The sequence below is a fragment of the Chiroxiphia lanceolata genome, chromosome 7 (assembly GCF_009829145.1).
Source record: "Chiroxiphia lanceolata isolate bChiLan1 chromosome 7, bChiLan1.pri, whole genome shotgun sequence".
Classification (NCBI taxonomy): Eukaryota; Metazoa; Chordata; class Aves; order Passeriformes; family Pipridae; genus Chiroxiphia; species Chiroxiphia lanceolata.
In genome coordinates this window covers 12,947,124-12,967,113 of record NC_045643.1, presented here as the reverse complement: position 1 = coordinate 12,967,113, position 19,990 = coordinate 12,947,124, and the positions used below count along the sequence as shown (strand labels likewise).

Genomic DNA, 19,990 nt, shown 5'->3' with positions numbered 1-19,990 from the left:
CAGTAGTAAAGTGAACAGATTTGTCCTCCAGACAACTCTGGCTAAAGTGACCCAGGAGGCAAGGTTTCCATTTCTGTAAAAAAAAAAAGGCAAAACCACTACATATTTTTTGCCAGCCTTTTAAAATGCCTACACATTCAAAGAGATCAGCAGGGCACTCTGGGAATATTTGAACACCTGATACTGATGTCACAAGAGAAGACCACAACTAAGCAGATAGCTGCCAGCAGTGGGAAGGCCTCTGCTCAGTGTTTAACGCAGCCACAAGAGGAATAGGGCAGCTCTACAGAAGAGCAGTGCCATAGACATAGGGAGCAGACAGGGAAGGACACTGTTATCTAATTGAGAATCTCCTGTCTGGGTTAAACAAGGTCATGATTAGCCAAATAATTAAACTCTGTATTATCAAGAATATTTTATTGTGTCTGTAGTTCTTTCCCAAGAAACAAGCATGGATAACCAAAAGGCTTATGTGCTTGCTACAGGCTCTGGGTATCAAGCTCCAAACAGTTTTCCCATTCTTCAGCCCTTAGTGGAGAAGAACAGCTCATAGTATGGTAAGTGCTGATATAAAAGTACTGGAAAGAATTCAAAGGAAGAGAGAAAGAAAACTAACTAGGAAAAAGGTCTGTATGATTTAAAAGTAGAAAGAAATCGCTATAACATTGGAAAAGTGCAGGGACTTCAGAACCTGAGAATAGGGGAAAAGTGAAAAAAACAGAACTAAAACACACTTTTAAATTCATCTGCTCTTATTTTGATGAATGAGGACAGACAACTTGAAAAGCAAATTAGGTAGGAAAAGCAGCACAGAAAAACTTGGGAAAAGATGTGGGGGTTTTAGCCTTCTCCATATGGATGTATTTCTTTTATTTCCTTTAGTGCAACGAGCTTTTCCTAAATGGGAAAAAAAAAGGTAGTTTTAATATCATCCATTCTTTTAATCTGCTCTAATTTCTAGCACAAACTTAAAATATGTTAAAGAAAAATAATCCTTACATGTCACTAGTATGACTGAAGATTCCAAAACTGACCGAAGCCAGAATGTAGAGTTTTGAACCAATCTTTTTAATATTTCAATACTAAAAATAAATTAGTTTTGCCTCACTAAGTGACAAAAAGTTCATGACGAAATTAGTGCTCATCAATTTTGTATTTTCTGAATAATTCCGAATTCTAGTAATATCTGGCCTTCGTTCATGCAGAGTTACAGCCATAAAAATGCCAAAAGATGTGTCTTCTAGCATAGAAGTACTCTGAATACACATAAGCAAAATCAACATCAGTGCATAGAATGCAGAAACATTAAATTAAATGTACTATTTCTGGTTTGCACAAAGCCTGCAGAACTTTGGAGTGCAAATTCTCCACGTACATAGGTAAACTTATTTTACCATCTCTTTTTTGGGCAACAGAATTGCTAATTTCAATATACGAATACTACCTCACACTTATAAAGACCCGATCTTTATCACGCCCAAGTGCATGTCGGCAGTGTGTACATCTAACATTGAGAGTAAAGGTCTCGGTGCTCAAGGCTGTACCACAATGTGCCCATAGGTGGCAGAATGGGCACACGGGGGAGACAAGAAATCCTCACCTGAATTAGCTCGTGGGCTAAGCGTCCCAGAACTTCTTGTGTCGTTCCATCAATTTCTAATTCTTTTATGACTTCCCAGTTACCATTCTGGAAGCTCACTGGCATAGAGAAGATAATTCCTTCAGGAACGCAAAACTGACCTGAAGAAGAGGGAAAAAATGACCCAACATGTTATTTCTTATTACAAAACACACCCTCACCAGTGTCAACATTAAATCCTACAGACTTGCAAAAGTCTGCAACTGCAAAATCTTAGTACAAATGGAGACTGCACTTTTCAGTCTACAGTTCAAAAAAGAGTTCCCCTTTTACAGTAACCTTGTACTTTAGTTAGATGTACATGAATCATAGAACATAGACTAGTCTGGGTTGCAAGGGACCTTTAAAGGTCTCTAGTCCAACCCTCCTGCCACGGGCAGAGACATTTTCAAATCAGCTTCCTCTGAGTACAACTTGACCTTGAATGTTTCCAGGGTTGGGGCATTTCCCCCTCTCTGGGCAGCCTGTTTCAGTGTCTCACCACCCTCCTGGTAAATAACTTTTTTATATCTAATCTATATATCTCCCTCAGTTTAAAACCATTACCCCTTGTACAACTGTACAAATTTAAGATGTACAATTGTGCATCTTAAAAGGGAGAAAAATTATTTATTTCATACAGGGGTTAAATGGCTGTTGTGAAATATTACATTTATTGGTCCATATAACTACGCAAAAAGAACATGCTTTTCTGTCTTAGGTACTAAGATCTATAAAGAGTTCTTGGGCAAAACACATACATCAGAAAAGCATTAAAGCTAAAAGACTAAGAGAAAATCTGCAAAAAGACAATATTAACCTGAGAGATGCTTCTAGAAAGTGAGTATCAAATCACTAGCCCTGGAAAGCAAAATTACTTAGATTTGGAAGTTCTTACGATGAAACAAACTCTCAGCCTCACGTGATTTGTTTTACAAGTTTTTGTTACATTAAAAATATTGATTAAAAAGTAATGTTAGAGATAGAGGAAAGCTGTTATATGTAGTGCAAAGCTACAAGAGAACACGAGAAGCAAAACCAGATTTACCTTCACTAAGTACTCCCACAGAAACAATCTCCCCAGGAGGAGAGCCGTGATACCAGTACCGCAGTACAGTGGCTACCGCGTGAGCAGGTAACATTCCTGTGCAACGACCAACTCGGGAACGCAGTGAACCCTGTGCAGATAAAAATTCTGAATGGATCCATTCCCTGCCAACACAAAAGGGCGAAAAAAAGAGATTGAAAATCTAAGATGATTGCAGGAAGAGTAGTTTCCTAGACAAAAAAAAGAACTAAACCTGAGGAAAGAAAACAGTCAAAGCTTACTCCAACTTCCCTGTTGGAGGCAAGGCATTTACAGCCATTAAAAAAAATGTCTAAAAAAAGTAGCTCAAAAAGTAATGCAAACACCATTTTACTACGAAAGTTAGGTTATTTACTCAAGTTATAACCTCTGTTATTACTGTAATTTATATGTATTACTGATTTATGTAAGAACCCAGCCATGAACCATAATCCCCCTATGCTAGGCTCAGTATAAGCACAGAACAAAAGAAATGTCTCCTCTTCAGTAAATGCCAGGTTTAGACCAGAGTGGAAGCTCCACATAGCTGGGCCATGGTGCATCTCACACCTGCTGCCCTCTCACTGTGCTTATCCTTTCTCTACTACTGTTCTTTCCACAAGAAGCTATCTGACTGCCAGGTATCCTTTTCACATATGTTAACAAATTGTCTATTTTGAGAAACTGACAACATTAGTGTGCTCAGGCCGAATGTTTCATGTAATTCAGGTACAAATATCTGTTTAGTACTATTTCAAAGTTTCTTCATGTGTACTAGATATCTAAGTCACTGTCTGGACTTTCATTACTTCTTATAAACTGCCCATGATATGATAGAAGAGAAACCCACTTAAAATGTAGGAAAATACAGTTATAAACAAAGTTGGCAGGAGAGCCAGAACTATGTACAGTGCTAGGAACTACTCAACTTCTTTCACGGATGGAATACCTCAACTTGTGTTTCCCTTTAAAACAGTGCTAATCAGTAAAGACAAATCTTGGAAACAAAAACCTTTCTTGATGTTTTATCACCCAGTTCAGATAAATATGGATTAATTTAGTTATTTAGTTATTACTTTACAGAAATAAATGTGTACTGTACCTATCATAAATCATATTCAACAAAGGACGTTGAAAATTAGCTGGGCCCCAAATAGCACTGTCATATCCATAAAGTTTTGTATGTGACAAATCAATGTAGTTAGAGCCAGTAATATTGCCCCAAACAATCACGTCTTTAACTCCTGTAACAGAGGAAAAAAAATATATTAATGAAGGGACAAACACTTTCACAGTGTAGGCTGGACTAGATGACCTTCACAAATCTCTTTCAAGATTAATTATTCTTCAGTTCAGTGCCCTGCCTTGCTAGCAGAAATTATTTGATCTGAAAAATGCAACCAAGTTCTCCATAATATATGAAACCTCATCGCAAGTTGAAAAAGGAACTTTAACTTATATCATGCTATTTTAAATAATAGACAAACCTCAGTAAATACTTAGTGTTTAAAATCCAAACCAAATCATATTGCAAATATACAGCAACATTAATTTTAAAATCCTGTAAAAATAAATACAGAAACAATAAAAAAGTCATTAAAAAACACCTATCTTCTTTGGTGGAAAAGAATTTTCTCAAATAACCTGCTGATAGGCCCCTCAGCCTAACTTCCTTTTCTATTTTATTAGGCTCCAAAATACCTAGGCTTGTCATCAATGACTAGTTCTACCCCTACAACACTGAAAGAATCCTGATGGTGAGCAGGCTGTCAGAGCACACCTTTGCTATGCAGTGCAGAACTGTGCAAATATAACCAAGCTATAACAACTGACCTGAGAAAGAAAGCTAATTAACCCCAAAATAATAGTACAACACAGTTCTACTTTACTCTCATTATCTGCCCAGCAGTATGTTGCCATGTTTAATCACAGCTAGTTTGTGTGTCTCCAAAATAACAATGCACTATAGAGTGCAAATGCAACCTTGATATCCTAGTTCCTAATCTGCAACACAACTCAGACCTTCTTAGTATATTTCCAGCATGAAATACATACCAGAGTGGCAGGGCTGCATGCCAGAGCTAGTGAAAAACACCCTGGCATTCTGTGCACCCATGCAATTCAGTGGGTGCACTGCTGTGCTTGCATTTCGGCGTGCATATCAACTGTGTTCTGCAATGAAATACATACTCCCAAAGGTGCACTGATTTCCCCAAATGCTACATAAATATTCACCTGCTGTGCTCATATTCAACTTCCTGGCCAGCGTGGCTTTAGCTGCACTTTCCCAGGATGTCGCAACGGCAATGATATTCTCAGGCTTAATGGATGGGCCGTACGTCATAATCAGCGTCGCCTTAAGATTTGCAAAGGTTTTTCCTGATGAAATTACTCTGACCTCACTCTTGGCATTCTTCTCAATCAAGGGAGCATACACTTGACAGACCTCACTTACTTCTCTGATGTAGTTCTCAAGGGACTGGACTTCAAGGTTTAAGAGGACATCATCAAGAACAATAATAACATCAGCTTCAATAAAAGCCTCCTCTATTTCAGTGTGCTCCAAAATACTGCGGAGAAGTGGGAACGCCATGTCTTCAGCTTCCATTACAATACTGCAAAGAACTTCCTTAAACTGGCCAGTGTCAAGCAAATGGATACTGATTTCTGTGGTCATCCCAAACACTTCTCCATTTGCCAACAGAGGGATCAGTTGATAACAGACTGGAGTTGATGCACTGATAAGAGGAGGATGTAGAAAAGTTAACAATGAACCACTGCTTGTTTGGAAGGTGTGTATTTTGTATTTGATCACATTTAAATAGACCATTAGCTTGGATCCTTTACTTCTCTTTCTGTCATTTTAACAGGTTAAGAATTAAAACATTTAGGTCCTCCTTTAATTTGAAGGTTTTTCCATCCTATACATTTCAGCTGATGCTGTCACTTAAAAATTGGTGTCTTTATAGAAGGACAATTTTTTAAGGTGCTCTGTTAGGACTGCTAAAATATAGAAATTTCTAAAGGTAGAACAGCAAGAGACTTTATCTACTTAAATATTTCCAACAATATTTAATGGAAGATAGTTACGCTACAAAATTTCCAGCTTATATTGTAAATACTTGCTTTTCCCTAAACTGATCTGGGGTCTAAATGTTGCCCTTTCACAACCCTCACTTAAACTGGTGCAAAGTGTAACAAAAGTAGTTTGTTTGTCATAGTGAGGGGTACAGAACCTAATTCAAATCATCAAATTACAGGGATTTGTGCATAACTTCAGATGGTTACACTTGCTATATGTGATAGGAAAAAGTGCATTCTTTTGAAGCTGAGTGAAACTTCATAGATATTCTCTTTACTCTCACCTGGTGATCCAGATCTGCATGGGCTTGATAAGACTTTTAATCTCTTCATCCTCTTTTACAATTTCAAGATGAGCCTGTAGGTTCTCCTCAGCAATGTCTAACATTTCTTTACTCAACATCATTGAAGTGATGCCATAATATTGCTAAGAAGAAAAAGGACAACCTCTAATCAAATGGCAGCCCACACTCAGCAAGGTACCATTACAAACAATAGCCTTATTTTACATTTGAAGGAGGAATAAAGAACAATACTGTTATAAAACATGGATTTACGGTATTAAAGGCAGCTCATTACCTGAGCATATTCCAGAAAGTCATTAAGTCCTCCCAGAAGCTGACCTTTCCCTCCACGGTCCAACAGTTCTCTCCAAATGATAGGAGATTCTCTGTGTTCCCATCCATTCGTTTCACAAATGTCATGAAGCCACTGCTAATGTAAACATCCCCACCAAAAGGTTTTAACACTTAAATAACACTTAAATCTTACAACTACAAACATTCTTACCATTTCCTCTCAATACATAATTACAAGGTGCTTCACAACATATGTACCAGTATGTGCAAAATGGGGAAACAGCACAAAGCAAGGTAGGGTGATAAACGGTGATACCTCACTTAAAGGTCTTACTTCTGCTGTGATTTTGCTTAATTGTCTCAGTATACTGAAGATAATAATGTTGTGAAGCAGTGAGTAACACGAGGATTACTTAGCTGCAGAAGATAAGTAAGGTGAAGAGGTTAATTGCTTCCCACTTAACTGTCTGACTTACTTGGCTGAGGTGTCAAGCAAAATATAAGAGACAATAAACATCATGGTACTGTCTATCTCATGAAGTCAGACTGCATTTTTTTTCAGATCCTTATAGGAACTCCAGGGTAGACATGGCAACATGTCTACAGCACAAATATTCAGAAAGGCACATCCACATTGTAAACAAATATGTGATATTTAACTTCATACTTCCATAGCAGTTCAAAGCCCTTGACTGCCAGAAATGCTCTTGACAAGTAACAACTCTGAAGGCATATGGAATCACAGTGACCAAAAGATTTACAGGCTGAGATGCCATGTATACATAAAACAAAAAAACTGACCAATCAAAAAAACCCTCCTTGAACTTTTTATTGACAAAACACACCTTTAGGCTGGCCCACACTTTGTACCCATCTTTTGTGGTAAGACTCACACTGATGCCAGTTGCTGAAAACATTCAAACCTTTCCTCTGGCTGGCTCTCACAGACAAAGCTGCTTCTGCAGCACCTGCACCCACATATAATACCACTGATACAAGAGAATAAACATAGTACATATAAGCACATTTGTTGGTTTGTAGAGCACTGGGGCACCTACCAGTGACTTGGCTTACAATCCCTTACCTCCCACTTGTCAGGGTGCTGCGTGATCTTGTGAACCCTGAAGTTGGGCAAGGTAGCCTGGAGACAGTCAGCCAAGTGTTCAGCTTTGGCATAGTAAGGGCAGTTTGCCTTACCTGTGAACACAGCAACAGTAGCACAAATGGATGATTTTGTGACACTGACTGATAAGGGCTAAAAAGACCACTGTTCAATGTGAGCCAGCAAAAGGTAGCTCTGGAGGTGAAACACTCTCTTCAGACAGCGTTCAAGGGGCCGAGGAGGCCACCCCTGGGGGGACAGCAGCAGAGGATGAAGCCTCACTGACGGGATAAGGGGAAAACGCTGACTCGGGTACGGCTGAGGCCGTGTGGGCACGGCGCCCGGAGAGCACGAAGAGGGGACGGTGGGGAGCCCGCAATGAGGGGCGGCCGCTGCAAGCGCGGCGGAGCTTCCCCCCCGGGTCCCGGTACAAGGTGCTGCTGCTGCTGCTGCTGCCTCCGGGGCCGCCGCGGGGTCCCTGGTGCGGGTACGAGGCGCTGCCCCGCCGGGTCCCGGGTCCCCCCTCACCCGCCACCACGAACTTGGCCATGCGCGCGCCGCCCCCCAACGGTGGCTTCGGCGTTGCGCAGCAACGCGCCGCGCGCCGAGGTAGTTTGTCCCTCGCCGCGCGCCCTCCCCCTCGCGAGGCCTGCCGGGAGCGCGCGGGGAGCGGGCGGTGTCATGGCGGCGGCGCCGCGTGCGAGGTAACGGCGGCCGCCGCTCGCCGGGAGCACGGCCCAGCCCGACCCTCCGGTCCCGGCACGGCTCGGCTGGTGCGAGCGGCGCCAGGCACGGCCCGGCCCGGCGCGATCCCAGCCGTTGCGTCCGAGAGCTCCGAGCCGGTGCGGAGCCGCCGAAAGACCTCTGTCCTCTTGTGCCGTCCTGCTCCGCCCGGCAGCGCTCCCGGCGCCTGGGGGAAGCGATCCCGAAACCCTGCGGCTTCTCCCTGCCTGGTGTCCCCGGCCCGGGAGTGATCCCGCGGGTGAGCCGGGCAGGCGGCTTTCCCGGCGGATGGCGGCAGGGAGGTCGGGCCAGGCTCGCAGGCGGGATTCTGTTACCCGGAGCTAAAGGGGACCCTCCAGAGCCCTGTCGAGAGACGCGTCTGCTTGGGAAACGTCACTTGGGAAAAGCCTGTGCCTCCCGGCAGGGCTTTTGGTTAAAGCAGCAAAGAGGAGGAAACAGTTGACACCCGGGCTGAGTTTGCCTTGTACCGAGATGTTTGGCTGAAATGTAGGAGACCGAATAAAAGCCCCTCATTTTCCGGGGATCTTTTCCCAAATATTGTCCCCTCCTCTAAAAGTGCATAAATTTGGCAGTTGAAATTGTAGGAGTTCAAAGTCTGGTAACTAACCCATAATTTTCAATTGCTTTTACAGATGAGTGATCTTATGCACTTCCTCCAGAACTGTTTCCACTGGTAGAATTTCATCGGATCCCTTACTTTGAGTTGGTATTTCAAGTCTATTCATGAGGAATTAGCAAAAATGAATAAGAGAATAAGTTATTTGTTAAATACTGTTAGATACCTGCATAGGTACAGTTCTGTGTTGACTCCCAGATCTTCAGGCACAACAAGAAAACACATTTTATGGATTAGCAGATACAGGGATCCCTTAGGAAATGTGAACTTCGGGGAGTTATTTTTAAATATTTTTCCTTCTCTGCATGGATCATCACTTCGATTTCTGTCTCAAAAGACGGACGTGTTTAGCACAGGTGCAGAGGCTTTGATGAGTGAGCAGGCTTCCCAGAGCTCCTTGGAAGCTGAAAAGTTGGATGATTCTGGGAGCTTCAAAGCGAAGCACGTCGTGGATCATAATGACCCGTTCTTTAATAGTCTCCGGAAATGCACCTGTCCTTCTGATGCGCTGGACTTGGCTTCCGAGTCTGCTGTCTCCATCAAGCATTACACAAACTGTTTAACCACTGCGTGGAGACTCTTCAAACACATGTCAGAGGAGCAGCAGCGCTACGAGAAGCAGCTGATCTTTGAGCACCCGGCCTTCGCCAAGCTGTGCCAGCAGCTGCTGCGGGACTCCCGCAGGATGACGCGCGGGGACCTGGTGTTCAGCCTGCACGCCGTGGTGAACCTCGGGGTGCCCCAGAACACGCTCCTGGTCCAGACTTTGCTGAGAGTGTGCCAAGTAAGTGTGAAGATCCTTCTCCTAAATCTGGGCTGAAACCTCGTGGGCAATTCTGGGAGTCTGTGCAGCATCAGAGAGAACTGGGTTACATCCCTGGCTTAGTCTGATGTTCCATGGAAACAGGGTTCCCGTAGTTCATTTGTGTGTACTTCTTGTCTCCTTCATTTTTGAAACCGCCGCCTGATTTCAGATTTAACAGAGAGGAGAAATCTCAAAAATCATTACCCCTCTCAAATCAACTGAATTTGATGTGAGTCCGTGTGGGGGCCACTGCAGAATTAAAGCTTGTGAATTGACTTTTGAGGGGAAAAAAAAAAGACAGGTACAGATTAAGAGTGGTCAGTTTTACTTTTCTGAAACTTCTGTTGGTTTGAAGTAATCTGACATTGTGGAAACTTTAACAGGAGAAGCTCAATCAACTCGATAACCGATGTGTCTCCGTTTTGGCAACTACTTTATCAGGGATGGATAAAGACAAGAATGTGAGCGCTCTTCAAGCTGGATTACAGTGAGAAAAACATATCTTTCACGTGTTCTTCCTATTTCAATGTTGTTTGAATACATGTCTGTTAGAAATCATTGAGGGAATGTCTATGCATAGAATACATACTGTGCTTTTAGGATTTAAACGATCACGTGAGATAAGAGCTGTCCTACACAGTGATTTTTGGCATTGTCTTTGCAGTTTCGAGCAGGACGGCTTCCAGTAGTATAGGGTGCTAGTCTGGTCCACAGGGGATTGTGTTCTGGCTGCAGCTCCACCAGTGTGGTTTTTTTGTGATCTTCACGTATCTATCCCTCTTTTATCTATGTGTAAATGGGAGGTAGTGAGACTAGTTTACTTTGTGAAGTATTTTTGATTTTTCATTATTAAAAATGCTATTTAGCAGCCTGGGAATATTTTCTTTTAATTTAGTAAGTAAAAATTAGGATGAAGATTAGTTGCATCCAACAAGTCCCTCTCTGTAGTGCTTTATCAGAATAACTTGTTTGGCTGTAGTGAATTTTTTCTGGGCCAATGAGATTTATGTGACTAACCAAGCTACTCAGTCCCATAAGATTGTTCTTACTGAGGCTGTCACAAAACTTGCCATGGATTAGTACTTTTGATACTCTGTCAGGTTCTACTTTGAGAAGGTGGATGTGCCTTAAAAGTTGGTGCAAAGCAGGAGAGCCATCTACAGCTCTCTCTCTGTCTTGATGTCTGGAGCTCTTGCCTGTTTGCAGGGGTGAATTTCAGACCAGTGCACTGCCTTAGAAAGTGACACTTCATAATTTGTAGCTGTGCAGGTATATTTAAGGGCTGTTGGACAGAACAATTACAATACTACCCTCTGAGACAGAAAAGTAGGTGCTAGGAATGCAGAATTCCTTCATCTTGTGCTTATGATCCCTCTGTGTTGTGATATCCCCTTCTGTTCTTCCAGCCCAAAAGCACTGCTTGTTTGTTTTCTTTCCTCACTTGCAACAAATAGTTGTTAGTGTCCGTTCCCGAGTTTCCTGGCAGTTTCAGAACTTGTCTGCACATAGATGATTCTGACATAAAAATATGCAATTTTTTTTTCTGCATAAGGATGTTAATTCTTTGATGCTTAACGGGACTCACATCTACACAGTCATATGTGCAGTCTGGTCAGGTGCCCCTGCTGTTAATATATCAGCAACAACATTCATCTATCGGTATAATGTTAAGAAAGCATATAAAATTATTTCTATGTGTAAAATATCTGTGCTGCAGCTACATCATGTAGAGTTATGCCAATATTGCATAAAAAAGGAGGTGGGAGAGGAGCAGGGAATTACAGCTTTAACTTAGGGGTACATCAGTGAGGAAGAATGGGGGTACCTGCTGTTTCTGCTGAAATGAGGAAAGTTCTTGTGTGTGTTTCTTCGTCAGGTTACTAGTGGAGCAGCGCATTTCAAGTATCAAAGACATCTTTATTCTGCAAAACCTGATGAAATGCATGGGAAAAGATGTTCCGGTTTTTCTGAAAAAGAAATTAGAGGTAAGTTTAGTTGGAGGCTCATTTTTACTTCCACAGAGCCTGTGCTCTTGCATTGTTTATAAATTGTGTATGGTTCTTTCTCAAAGAGAAAATATAATAGAAAGGTAACTGTATTTGCAATTTGAATCATAGTCCAGATATATCTGCAGGAAGAACTTAAATTTGGAGGTTGGGAACAAAAGGAGTTGAGGCAGTAAAATAGCAGTGCCCTTGGCTCTTTGGTTTGGCCACATGGTGTTTCATAGAAGCACTTAAAGGCTATTCCCTGATTCCCTTGCCCAGCTTGTGACTGGAAGACAAGGCAACAGAAAACTAGTCTATGATGGGGCTGTGTCTAGTAATGGTAAGGGGATGGAGGACTGATGGCAGTGAGGTTGGGAGCAGGCGTTAGGTTTTATGGCAGGGCATACTGAGGTTTGTCGCCTGATTTAAAAATCCTTTTTGAAACCACTTTTCAAACAAGGCCTGCTGTGTTTTCATCACATAACTGAAGGGCACTGAGGTCACACTTAGTAATGGCATTCATGAAATATCATAAAACTGAAAGGAAAATAACATTTACACTTGTTAGCTAAAGGGAGCTCCTAATTTTCTGAGCCCACAGGGTGCTATTTTTTTACAGTGTAATTTCTGTTGTAGGTGCATTTTGTATTTAACCTTTGATATGCGTGCAGTAAGAATACTGTATTTTAGTAGCCAATATATTTTGTAGTCTCAATTTTACTGTCATTTATATCAATCTAATTACTGCTTCAACAAATGAAATCTCTCTTGTGGCAACAGAGCTGACCACTTCTGCCTCAGTCCACATTTGTAGCTGGGTGTTTAAGATAAGGCCGCTTGGTGTACTATGGATCACTTTGGAGACTTACAGCTTTCATGGGCATGCAGATCAGTCAACTGTGCCATTTTTGTTTCTGCTACTTTTTTAAGAACTTACAGAAGATACATATTCACAGTATTTGGAAATGACCTTTGCTGAGACTTCTTTCTTTTAAAAGAAGCGTATAAAGGCAAATTGCTGGGAACTTGCATAGTGACACATCTCTAGAGTGCTTGACCTGTTAAAATTGTATATGAAGAAATTGAAAGTGGTTACTTTATGCTTTTGCTATTTTTTGCTTTTTTTTCTTTCATATAAATCTGAACTAAGGAATTTGGGAAAGTTTTGGTGAAAATGTCTTCACCAGAAAGCAGTGATAATATATGAGAAGAATGAAGGATTTAATAAACTCTGATTCACTTTAGATGGCAGTTTTGAAAGAAATAGATCATCTGACTTTTCCGAATGCTCTGCGTGTGTTTTTGGCTCTTGTTGCAATGAATTATTGTTCGTATCCAATCCTGACTGCCTGCAGTAAAAAGATCCAGGGTAAGAAAAAAATATGCTTATTAAATTTCCCTTCCTTATACCAAATTCTTTCTCATTACTGTCTCATCTCCCTTTTCTGACTTCCTTTAAAACTCAGGAAACATCTTTGTTTTACAGGATATTATAGTTATGTGGAGCCATTTGACAAGAAGCAAGACAGAAAATTACTAATAAATAATGAAAACAAATAGCTCTTGTCATCTCTGCCCTTCTTAACATTTACCTGAATTACAAGTTTTTGTTTATGTTTCTCTGTACACAGGATTTAGGAAAAAGAATTTAATCCTATCAAGAAAAGACAGATTTCAAATAAAATTTTAAACCAAATCTGAATTGGAAACGGACAACTCACAGGATGGATTGGCAGCCTAGTGTGATTAGTTGGTAAACTAAATGAAAACTAGTGTTTCCCTGAAGAACTGGATTTAATTATTGAGTACTGCTTAATAACTGACCTCATGCTGTAGCCCACAGAAACATTAAATGAAAGCTAATGCTTTCGTGTCTCTCTATACCTTTACAATACATTGCTTAAGTATATGTGGTCAGTATGTATTGATTCATACTTAAAATAAAAATGCATTTGTGTCTCATAAAGCATTAAAATAGTAAAATAGCATTTTTAACATAAATAAGCCAGAAGTGTTTAGGCTGCTTGTATAGCCTTTATTGTCTTTATACATATTAGGACACAGTGTTTGATTACACATACTGGCTTCTCCCATAGGACTTCCTCCACACTGGGGACACCAGCCAGGTGGCATACACAGAGTGAGCAGTGACTTTTTTCAGCATTTTTTAGTGCATGCTGAAAGTCAAGAAACCTGGAAGATGTCCTGGGAACACAGTCTTCTTGCTTATTTTGTAAATTTGTCCGCTTTTGCTGATTAATGTGTTCTAGCTTGATTCCAACTCAGTTTGTTTTCTCCTGTCTCAGTTTCTTCATGTGTTTTAGCTCAGTTGAGCTTTGCCTAGCTAGTCTCAGTCTGTTCCAGTTTCATCTCAGATTTTTTCCCTCCTCCATCCCTTAACCAAACTATTCCCACAGTGTCTCCAACCTACAGCTCCCATTGCTTTGTATCATTTGTCCTTTTTTGATCTACTGTTACAGAAAATGTCCATGATGTTCCATTTCGGCAGTTAATTCTCATTCTGGAAGCTTGTCACACTCTCCAGTACCGTAATGTAAAACTGTTTTCAGCATTAGCAGACTATGTTAATTCCACTGCCTGCCTTTGGGACAAAAGACAGGTGAGTTTGAGACCAAATAATTTATAGCAGTACTAGTAGAGTATCTGGTGCTTTCCATCTTATCTTTCTTCATGTTTGTGCTTGATCTTTGGGGAACAGATTTTTAGGTATACCAGTCTGATGAAGTTGATAGTTAAATTTTGAAAATGCTCTTCTATTTATTGATAAGTAAAGAAACAAATAAAAGTGGTGTTATGATTTGAAAAATTTGCTTTCATTAAAAATGCCTTTTATGATATCAACAGGTAGGATTTACTTCACTGACTTTCTTGACTTATAAAACTCTCTTTTCTTTTAGATTATCCTTTTTCTTTCTGCCTGTGAGGCACTTGGCTTTCAGCCTAGTGAGTTGATGGAGATTTTTGCAGAGAAGCTGACCGAAGACCCTGAATTCCTTAACTTGAAAAATCTTCTGATTGTTCTCCGAGTGTATTCACGACTCAACTATGTTCCCAGAGTCCAAAAGCATCGGTAGGTTTTCATTTAGGATCCCTGATAATACATTACGTAGTCATTATAGAGTAATGTATGGCAACTAGTATTTGATTTCAGTTGTGGAAGAGTTCATAATCCCGTTTCATTAATCTGCAAAGTAAATTTACTTTGTCTTTTTACATTTTTTCTACATAGGATTTTTTTTGTCTAGCTGAAGACTTTGGTTCTAGACTGACTAGGCTACTAAATCTGTTGATAGGTAGCTGTATCCTCAAAGCAAGAATCAAGTGCTAATGTTAAATAACACAAGCTAGCAAGGATTTCTAACTTGTATTTTTGTTTGAAATATGTGTTTTTATAGCTTTATTTGTGTATTTAGATACTTTTCTTCTGATTTTGGAAAAGGTTTTTTGAGACCCTTCAAAGCTGCTTGAATAAATGCCTGCCTCAGATTTCCGACACAGAACTGCTGAAGGCAACGTATTCACTTTGCATCTTAGGATATCTTCCCCATCAAGCACTGGATGAGCTGCTGCAAAAGGACAGCAAGGATGAACTTATACTGTCAGGTCAGACCTTACTTTGTCATCTTCTTGTTTTAAAAAGAATAGTCTGCCTGTGTACATAATTTGTTGTAATTGTGTTAAAAGATTTGAAATTAAAGAACCCCAACATGATTAATATTAAATTTGAAGTCCTCAAGACAGAGCTAAATTAGTAATGGTGGTCTGAGTGATCTGGCTTTGCACTAGGGCATCAGCTTATTGTCTTGGGCCCCATGGTGGAAACAGTTTAATAGTAGGTGTGCAGTTAAATGAACAGAGATGAAGATGGGATTTGTGGAAGTGGTAGAAATGTGCAAGAGTCGAGGGTTCTACAGTCAGTAGATGTTCAGGCATTTTTAAAAATATAGGAAGTCTTAACCTTTATAAACTAACTTTAGTACCTGGAATCATGAGTAAAAGTGAGATTCGGACTGCTCTGAGTTATAACAAGGTACTTGTAATGGTTTGTAGAAGAATTTGGTTTCCACATAACAATTTTGTACAGGTAGTAGAATAGTCGAGCGGAGTAGAAATTTGGTGTAAACACTGTGTCTTGCTGTTGGGCCTGCTGTGTCTCAACCTGAAAGCTGTAAAGCTGTAACTGCTTAGTGTTTGCACAGCTTAATGCTCTTCAAGTACAGTTTCAAAATTTTGGCTGAGTCTGATATCCGTTTTTGGTTTATAAGTAGCGTCCTGATTGTCTGGATTTTATGAATGGTTTTTATGCATACTCTTCCATGATAACTGACAGCATGCACAGAGATGTGTACAGCAGAGGGGGAAGACTGCATAAATGGGCAAGCTCCCTGCCATAGACTTTAATATGGTAATTAGTGAATTGATGGTGTGTATTTAACAATACATTGAAGAGACTCAATAATATTCAGTGAAAATCAATTGGGTTTTGCTTCTTACATCGAAATTCATTTGTTGTGCTAGAACAGACTATAAAAGATAATAAAATTAAAAATCCTGTGGGATGATGCATTGTATGTAGTATTTTTGTATCCTTTTTCAGATGATCTTTACAAAGAACAAAAGGAAATGATGCTTCGCTGTGTGAAAACGTGTATGGAACTTGATAGCCCTTCGTTCATGAAGCCTGCATTTGTGATCACTGAGAATTCGTCCTCATTGGTCTCTCTTAGTCTCAAAAAGGCTCAGGAGGCACTGATAGAGCTTCTGGGAGATGAGAACATGTTTCGGCAAAATGTTCAGCTGCCATATAAATATCACGTTGGTATGAAGCTAAATTATTGTCAAATTCTCTTTAATATAGATTTATTATCCCCAAATAATAAGGTGGTAATAAATTTGCATAGGATGCAAGTGGTTAAAAGTGTAACACTTTTGATGACAGTCTTTTAACAAATGATGTCCTTGATTGGTGAATCTACTTTCTAGGATGCTTCTGTTAAAGTATTTAAATCCATTTCCTAAAAGTTAATGATTTCTCTTATTCACAAAACTGCTTTGGACTTTTTGTTAAGCATCAGCAAGCAGATGTTATTGTACATAAATCCAGTATGGCCAACTGTATGAGGGAGTTGACATGTTGATACTAAATTACATTAGAAACAAAGCCAAACAGCAGCTGCCTTTTGTTCCCCTACCTGTTTCTTCTCTGAAGTTCTGGCTAAGGTTTGGGTTTCACCTTCTTTATGAAATGTGATGTGACCTTTTGACAGGTGATCATTTCAGAAGGTTTGGTTTCTTTTATGTTTTGATGTTGCTTATTTTTTTTGTCAGCCATCCAGCTTACCAGTTCTTCTGTACTTGTAATAATTTTCTTCCCAAATATTTCCAGTGAGGAATTGGACTACAGGAAAATATGAGTAGGCATGACAGCCTGTGATCAAGAGTAGTTTCTTTAAACAATGATTTCACTCCCATAAAGTTACATCTGCAGTTTCCAGAAACAAATTTATTTTTTCTGGAGATGTGCAAGCTATAGCTGTTTATATTGGTTGCAGGGAGGGAAAAGCTATCAGTAATAAGTCAATTATTAGAGAACAGCAATTAGAAACAGACCAGCGATGGTGCCTATTAACTTTTTCAAATGAGCTGTTCATTTGAAAACAATTTGAACAATTAGTGTGTTCAAATGAGAACAGTAATTGTAACCTCTTGCAGAGTTAAATGTTTTGTTGGGTATTTTTCAGATTTTGAAATCAGAATGGATTCAGAAGGAAAAAAAGTGCTCCCTATAACTGCAACAGATGATCATCCTGACCCAAGTGTTCAAAGGTGTCTCTTTTACTCCATATTTTTTCTAGCAGGCTAGTTTTATTTGTATGTATTCCATCCACTTACTCCTTCAGTTCACTGATTTGCAGGAGCAAAGTAGATAACTAAATTGTTATTTATGGTCACTGAAATACGCAAAAATTTCCGTGCCAGTTCAGAGTAACAATTCATCCAGCTCAATACCTGCTTCTGAGAGAGGCTAAAATTAACATTTCAGAGAAAGAGGCAGGAAACATCACAGTGATCTGATACGCTAGTAGTGTATGCAGGTAGAATTTTAAAATTGCAAGTGTTTCTGTGTCCAATTAAACATTCAGTTATTCTCTTAAGTCTCAAAAATGTGCATCTTAATGATATGTTATGGCAGTTAATTCAGCTACTGAAATATACTTTGAATAAAAAGGATCATCATATGCACATTTTAGGTGATTAATTTAATCTTGTGTAGAAGACTGACCTCTCAGTAATTGAAGCAGGACATATATCATTTAAGTAATGCTTAAGTAGAATTGGGTGATACTTAACATTCATGTGCTGGATCACTGCACAATGTATTTTATACAGTTTGCTTTTTGGTAAAAAGAGAGCTAGTGAATTGTGTAACAGAAAGTCAGTGTTCCAAGCCATTCAGCTTTTCTCACCCTTCCAAGTAGCTTTTCATGGAAAGAAGTAACTGATTCTGAATATCATTAGCAAAGGATCAAAGTAAATGCAGAATCTCTCAGATTAATGGAGAATGCTGAATGATCTATTACCTTCTCATTGTGGGAGAAGTGGAGATCTAAGCACTTAATTCTGCTGTAGGTACTTGGGTAGATGGTGGAAGTTGTGTGAGCTCATGGAAGAAGAAAGGGTCTAAATTACTTAAGTCCGAAGTTCGAAATTTTTGTAGTCCTGATATTTTTGCCTACCAGAAAGAGAGCTGTATATTCTGCTGTGTTAAAAGACATCATTGAATCATTGTCTTAAAAATGCTTGTTCTGCATATGTGCTCTTCTTGGTTGTAGATTGGCTCTTCTGTTTGTTCCTCTGTCTACTTTCTGCATGGGTACAACGCACCCCCAAGGGAAGCTGGCAATGAAGAAGCGGCATCTAAATAAACTGGGCTATCACGTGATTCTGGTAAGAAGAGTCAGGTTATTCTCTCTCTTTGGGTTCTCTTATCAGTGTAGTGATGAGCATATTTGGTAGAACAGGCATTGTTCTACCAAACATGAAAGCTCACCTGGGGTGGTGGGCCTTCTCCAGAGTGGTAATTGCATATCTTTGCTAGTTAAACCGGAGTGATGGTGTCACTAGCGAGAAAGGGCAGAGGAACTGTAAAAGACAAGCCACCACTTACCATTATCAGTGAAATAAATATAATCATAGTTGAGGGGGGAAAAAAAAAAATCAAGCCACTGAATTCCTTTGTGCCTAAAAAACTTATGTGTCTCTGGCTTGTTTCCTTGATTTTTATAGAGTGAATGATTCAAGCGAACTTGTTTTCAAAATACAGCAAATCCCTATGGCCTTTTCATCACTGAGCACTTGGTTTGTAGGACAGGGTAGTTTGGATAATAGAAATAATGTACCCTTTCCTTTTACTTTCTTCTAGATCCAGAACAGGAAGTTTCAGGAAATGACAAATGAAGATGCAGTTGAGTTTTTGAAAGGAAAAATTTATTTAGAAAATACTTCCTCTTCTTCTGAAGCAACTGTGCAGGATAATAATTAAAATAAACTAAAAATTTTGGGTCTCCTGATCTCTCTTTTTCCTTTGTAATTAATGTAAGGTTTTAACGGGAGAGATAAGTAGTTTTATACACAACTGCCTGCTCCAAAGTATTACAGATTAAGAAAGTTTGTGAAATGAATGATGCCTGCTGATAGTGGGGGTTTTCTTTTGTGAAGTGGGAGTGGAATTTCTCTAGTAGAGGGAAATAATCCAAAAAGCATCCTGACATCTACTGCTGTTGAAATGTCTTAATTTAATCTGTATTATGCTTCCCCTCCTGCTCCAAGTCAAATTTCTCTTCTCTTGAGCTGGTTCAGAGAAAGGATGTGACTATTTCAAGTGCTATTGGAACCTGGCCTACAATTAGGCACTAGAAGGATTCCTGCCCAACATCTCATACAGTTCTTTACGCAGAACTATATATGGTAAAGCAGTAAATAACTCGGCCTAAGTGGTGTATTAAAAGATCTGGTTATGTGGAAAGTTTCTGAAGAAATCAATCCCCTTCAGTTTTCTGGAGTTCAGACCAGTAATGGTTCAGTAAACTGTATGCTTTTTCTTTTGAACTGTTTGTTTCACTGCTACCATAATAGATTTTGAGACATCTCACTACAAGAACACAGGTCTTCTATGTCTTTACAAAATGACTCCTGCTCTCTGTTTCTGATATTACTGTCTCCACAATTATTCAAAGAGGTTTTGCAATACTTAGATTTGTTCATTACATACTGTGATGCATCTCCATTGGCCTGTTGTGTAGTGGTGCAATTGATTAGGGTGGCAGCATTCTAGAAGTGCAAAGCAGCTTTGGGCCTTTTATCTGAAGGA

At 39.8% G+C, this 19,990-nt stretch overlaps 2 protein-coding genes across 6 annotated transcripts; one reads left to right on the top strand and one right to left on the bottom strand.

Moving 5' to 3' along the window:
- Positions 1-400: 400 nt before the first annotated feature.
- Positions 401-8,041, bottom strand: MDH1B (malate dehydrogenase 1B). 3 transcript variants are annotated; one of them, XM_032693487.1, is made up of 10 exons: positions 7,974-8,041; positions 7,428-7,540; positions 6,345-6,479; positions 6,050-6,192; positions 5,140-5,422; positions 4,920-5,040; positions 3,787-3,928; positions 2,667-2,830; positions 1,601-1,740; positions 401-897 (listed from the first exon to the last, which is right to left on the bottom strand). In XM_032693487.1, exons 1-10 carry the CDS (start codon positions 7,993-7,995, stop codon positions 841-843), a joined length of 1,320 nt encoding a protein of 439 aa, XP_032549378.1. In that variant the 5' UTR covers positions 7,996-8,041; the 3' UTR covers positions 401-840. The 3 variants fall into 3 exon arrangements, with proteins under 3 accessions (XP_032549378.1, XP_032549380.1, XP_032549377.1); XM_032693489.1 differs by adding an exon at positions 7,237-7,332 and having other exon boundaries at positions 4,920-5,422; positions 7,988-8,009; XM_032693486.1 differs by having other exon boundaries at positions 4,920-5,422.
- Positions 8,036-19,190, top strand: FASTKD2 (FAST kinase domains 2). 3 transcript variants are annotated; one of them, XM_032693485.1, is made up of 12 exons: positions 8,036-8,149; positions 8,822-9,589; positions 9,994-10,097; positions 11,487-11,595; positions 12,844-12,967; positions 14,079-14,218; positions 14,517-14,689; positions 15,059-15,222; positions 16,217-16,438; positions 17,361-17,445; positions 18,453-18,567; positions 19,043-19,190. In XM_032693485.1, exons 2-12 carry the CDS (start codon positions 8,930-8,932, stop codon positions 19,160-19,162), a joined length of 2,016 nt encoding a protein of 671 aa, XP_032549376.1. In that variant the 5' UTR covers positions 8,036-8,149; positions 8,822-8,929; the 3' UTR covers positions 19,163-19,190. The 3 variants fall into 3 exon arrangements, with proteins under 3 accessions (XP_032549376.1, XP_032549374.1, XP_032549375.1); XM_032693483.1 differs by lacking the exon at positions 8,036-8,149 and adding an exon at positions 8,219-8,427; XM_032693484.1 differs by lacking the exon at positions 8,036-8,149 and adding an exon at positions 8,219-8,470.
- The last annotated feature ends 800 nt before the right edge of the window (positions 19,191-19,990 follow it).

Bases quoted from the DNA above. Each gene is read 5' to 3' on its own strand.
- MDH1B (XM_032693486.1), bottom strand. From the start codon at position 7,995: ATGGCCAAGTTCGTGGTGGCGG. The intron at 7,541-7,973 runs GTGAGGGGGGAC...CTGTGTTCACAG, and splicing joins GGCCAAGTTCGTGGTGGCGG to GTAAGGCAAACTGCCCTTAC. The intron at 3,929-4,919 runs GTGAATATTTAT...CCTCTGTTACAG, and splicing joins GTTGAATATGAGCACAGCAG to GAGTTAAAGACGTGATTGTT.
- FASTKD2 (XM_032693485.1), top strand. From the start codon at position 8,930: ATGAATAAGAGAATAAGTTATTTGTTAAATACTGTTAGATACCTGCAT. The intron at 12,968-14,078 runs GTAAGAAAAAAA...CTACTGTTACAG, and splicing joins CTGCAGTAAAAAGATCCAGG to AAAATGTCCATGATGTTCCA. The intron at 17,446-18,452 runs GTGTCTCTTTTA...TCTTGGTTGTAG, and splicing joins CCTGACCCAAGTGTTCAAAG to ATTGGCTCTTCTGTTTGTTC.